Consider the following 3,573-nt stretch of genomic DNA (forward strand, 5'->3'; position numbering starts at 1 on the left):
CTATCAATCAGTTTCCTGAGATGTTCCAAACCAGATAACCCTTGTCAATAGAAAAGACAATTTGATTTATACTACTAAGAATGCTTGAAAGAAGCTGAACTGAGGGTATAAAAAAATCTGTAAAAAGCAGCAGTGTGTGTGCCGACACCACCCGCTTCCTTCTCGAGAGGCTGAAGGAGGCAGATCGTCTCCTTTCAAGGATAGAGGCTGAAGGAGACAGATCGTCTCCCTTCAGGGATCGTGCTGAGAACTTTAACCTGTCAGCTTTGCAACCTGAGTGCCTTGGACTGGTGAGATCCCAGCTCTCTCTTCTCTTCTCTCTATAAGCATAGATTTCTGAACCTGAACTGTATTAGTTAAGCATGAGCTAAATTCCCCCAAATACTTAGTGAAACCAGAGTAATACTGTAATTGTTTGTGTTTGTGTTCCGCTGCATGTCTATTACTACTAATGTCATATATTTCATATATTTAGCAATAAATAACTTTTATAGTCAAACTGGTGGTAACTGGGTATATTTTTCCATCTCTGCTTCTCCTTCCCCACTTGCTCTACAGCAACGCTTCTTTTACCTAAGCTAAAGATCCTTGTGAAGCCCAAAAATACTGGGGGGTCTGCTCATCAAGAGGCCAAAAGATTGGGACGTGCTGAGTTTGAAACACATAAAGGGATCAGCTTGTACAGGCAGATTGACCCAGTTTGGCTCAGACATGCCCTAATGAACTGAATGCTAGCCCATGAGGGTGTCATCTGGACACCCCGCTGGATTCAGAGGTATTCTGTTTACCTGCGTGCTTGTGTCTGACTGTAGTTTATAGCTGCTCTGATGAACAGATTCTTGGCATATGAGGCATGCTGATCAACCCAGCCAGGTCAGGCGTGTCACGTTAATCTGTGTGTGTTTGTGTGTATGACTGATTTGGTGACTGGAGGAACCCAGCCCCACTGAAACTGAGTCCTGCAAGATAGCTTCATTGGGGGTGAGGGCTTGCAGAAGGGAGAGATACAGCTCTGTATAGAAACACAAGCAACACAAGCAGCACATTAATAGAAGTACCAAGACCCTAGAAACATATCCCAAATAAATGAGCATACCCCAAAGTAATGGGCAAATCTGGTAACACCACACAGTAAATGGAAAACAGGATGGTTCACAATATTTATTACAATATATTGCTTTGAACAAACCTGCTGTATGGTTAGTAATTCCAAACCATAAGAACTGACAGAATTAATTACAGCACAAACCACATCTCTGCAGAAGGTATGCAATGAAAGTGAAGAGGCACATAACCTTCACTGTGAAAGAAGACTACACTGAATGCCCCTAGTTTAGTGGCAGCAGATGGATCAATCAAACTACTCTCAGCAATATCAGAAGAGTCATTGCTTCTGCATGCACACTGTAGGGCCTTAAACAATAACCTCCTTTCACTGTCACTGATCTGTAAACAACTCCCCCAAACCATCTTCCTTCTGTACCTGAACTAGTATATAAACATCTATACAGAATGTGCAAATTGAATACAAGTGTATTTTAGGCCCTCTTCTTCAAACAGAAGAAAAACAAAGTTAAAAATAGTAACTCAGACTCAGCACAGGTATTCCCCCAACCCATGAAGAAAGACATCACTAGCAGTAGTGCCCAAGACATCCAATACATTAGCAGCCATGACTGTGTAATAAAATATCCAGGGGAATGTGGATAAGTTATCCAGGGAAAGCATCATTACATGGGGCAGGCTATTTTACTCCATGTACAAGTTTACAGTATCTACCACAGGTAATGTAGAATAGTTTGCATCCTACAAAAAAAAGCTGCCTTCCCCCTCGCCTCAAAAAATGTTAAAGTACAAAGACTTAAGTAAACAAATGATGTTACTAAGATCCAACTACATTGTGGGCAAATGGATTTTTGCTTCATGCTTCTACCATCTTAACCTGCTGTTTGGTGAAAGAAATATTTTAAAAGAGTGAGTGTAATAGTTATATGCCATGCTTCACATCATTTAATAGGTCAAATTTGTACAATATTGTTATGCTGGGACACTGAGTCAGTTACCCAGTTAACTGAAAATATTTGTCCTGCTGCCTTAGACCTCAATGATGTTCAGATTCTTCCTAGAGTAAATGAACAGTCTAGTACCCTTATATCAATTTGCTATAAAGTGTGTGGAAAAATAAGTTAGACAAAAATATTACAGTCTATAAAGGAGTATGCTACAACCCAGTTTCTGTATTTAGAGACTGCTGGCCAAAGTGAAAGAAAATCAAGAACAGTACCAGCCTGAGCAGAACAGGATTGATCTAAAGCACTCAAAATACTGCCAGAAATACAAACTGTGCGTTACTTCAGTGCTGAAGTGTGAACTGGAGACTGAAGAGCTGTTTACATATACAGGAAAAACAAATGCAATCTAGAAGCTCAAGCAATAGCTATAGTTCAGTCCCTGTTAAAAGCATTATTTCCAGAGGATGCTTGTTTTGTTTCGGTACAAGTGCAGATATGAACTCTCCCTTTTTCAGATAGTCTCTACTACTTTTCAGAACTTCTGCTCATGCTGGGAGTTACAGCATACAGTGCAAAAAGTACAAGTTAATTCTGTTTACATACCTCTAAACAAAATATTCACCAGTGGAACCTATCATGTGTGACCCATCTCCCACGAAAAGCTTCTGTAAATCAGAAGGTGAGAGCATACACCAAGCATGAAGGATAATACTCCCTTGGCACACATCTAGTTATTCCAAATATTGGGAGAACGAGGAATTTAGACATACTAGTTCTACAAGTACCAGGCACAAGAGCCTTTCCCCAACCCCAACAGACTTTGTGGATTAAAGTAGATTTCAATGCAATGCTGATACAGCTGCAATGATTTAAGGATATTTCCCCCTTTAAGGGATAGCAGTATGAGCCACAAACAAGGCCAAATCAAAAAGGTTTTACATTAAATAGAAAAAATTTACTTTAAAATTTGACCTCATTGGTAAATACTTAGATGCATCTGAAAACTAATTTGAAAGATTCCGAGTGCAATACAAACTCACTGCTGGTCCATTTCCATTCTTCCTCATCTCTACGCATGAAGAGACGCAATACAGTTGCCAGCTCTTTAACAATAAGGTTAAAAAAGGTCAATTTTCTATTAAGTCTATATTGCCAAGTTATAGGTGTAGTCTATCCACAGATACTCAAGAGAAGTCATTTGTAAGTTGCTCCTGGCAATAAGCTTCAAAATTTCAGAAAGGCATCATTTCACTTCTGCATGTCAGATTAATATTGTGACCATGTAAGTCTACTAAATCCATGAGCACGTAGTCAGGTGTCCACTGCATTGACTTCTTTGGAGCAGAAATAATGTACAACTATTGCATTAGGATATCTGGCAAACGCACTGTGAAGACAGAACAGCATACAAGTTAAATTGTCAATACAAGCAAAACCCAGGTTTTTCTTTCTTCAGTATACAAATGATTGAAGTTTCATAGTTTCTAGGGTTGGAAGGGACCTGAGCAGATCATCTAGTCCGACCCCCTGCCATGGCAGGAAGAGCACTGGGGTCAAATGA

General features: G+C 39.8%; 1 protein-coding gene across 1 annotated transcript in view; it reads right to left on the reverse strand.

Annotated features, from left to right (window-relative positions):
• Positions 1 to 1,151: 1,151 nt before the first annotated feature.
• VPS39 (VPS39, HOPS complex subunit) overlaps positions 1,152 to 3,573 on the reverse strand; it is a 70,569-nt gene continuing 68,147 nt past the window's right edge. The window contains exon 26 of the mRNA XM_019519069.1: positions 1,152 to 3,399. Within this exon, the coding sequence (XP_019374614.1) occupies positions 3,324 to 3,399 (76 nt within the window). The 3' untranslated portion in view covers positions 1,152 to 3,323. The remainder of the gene's footprint in view (positions 3,400 to 3,573) is intronic.

Source organism: Gavialis gangeticus, unplaced genomic scaffold (assembly GCF_001723915.1).
Source record: "Gavialis gangeticus isolate Ggan-Ray unplaced genomic scaffold, GavGan_comp1, whole genome shotgun sequence".
Classification (NCBI taxonomy): domain Eukaryota; kingdom Metazoa; phylum Chordata; order Crocodylia; family Gavialidae; genus Gavialis; species Gavialis gangeticus.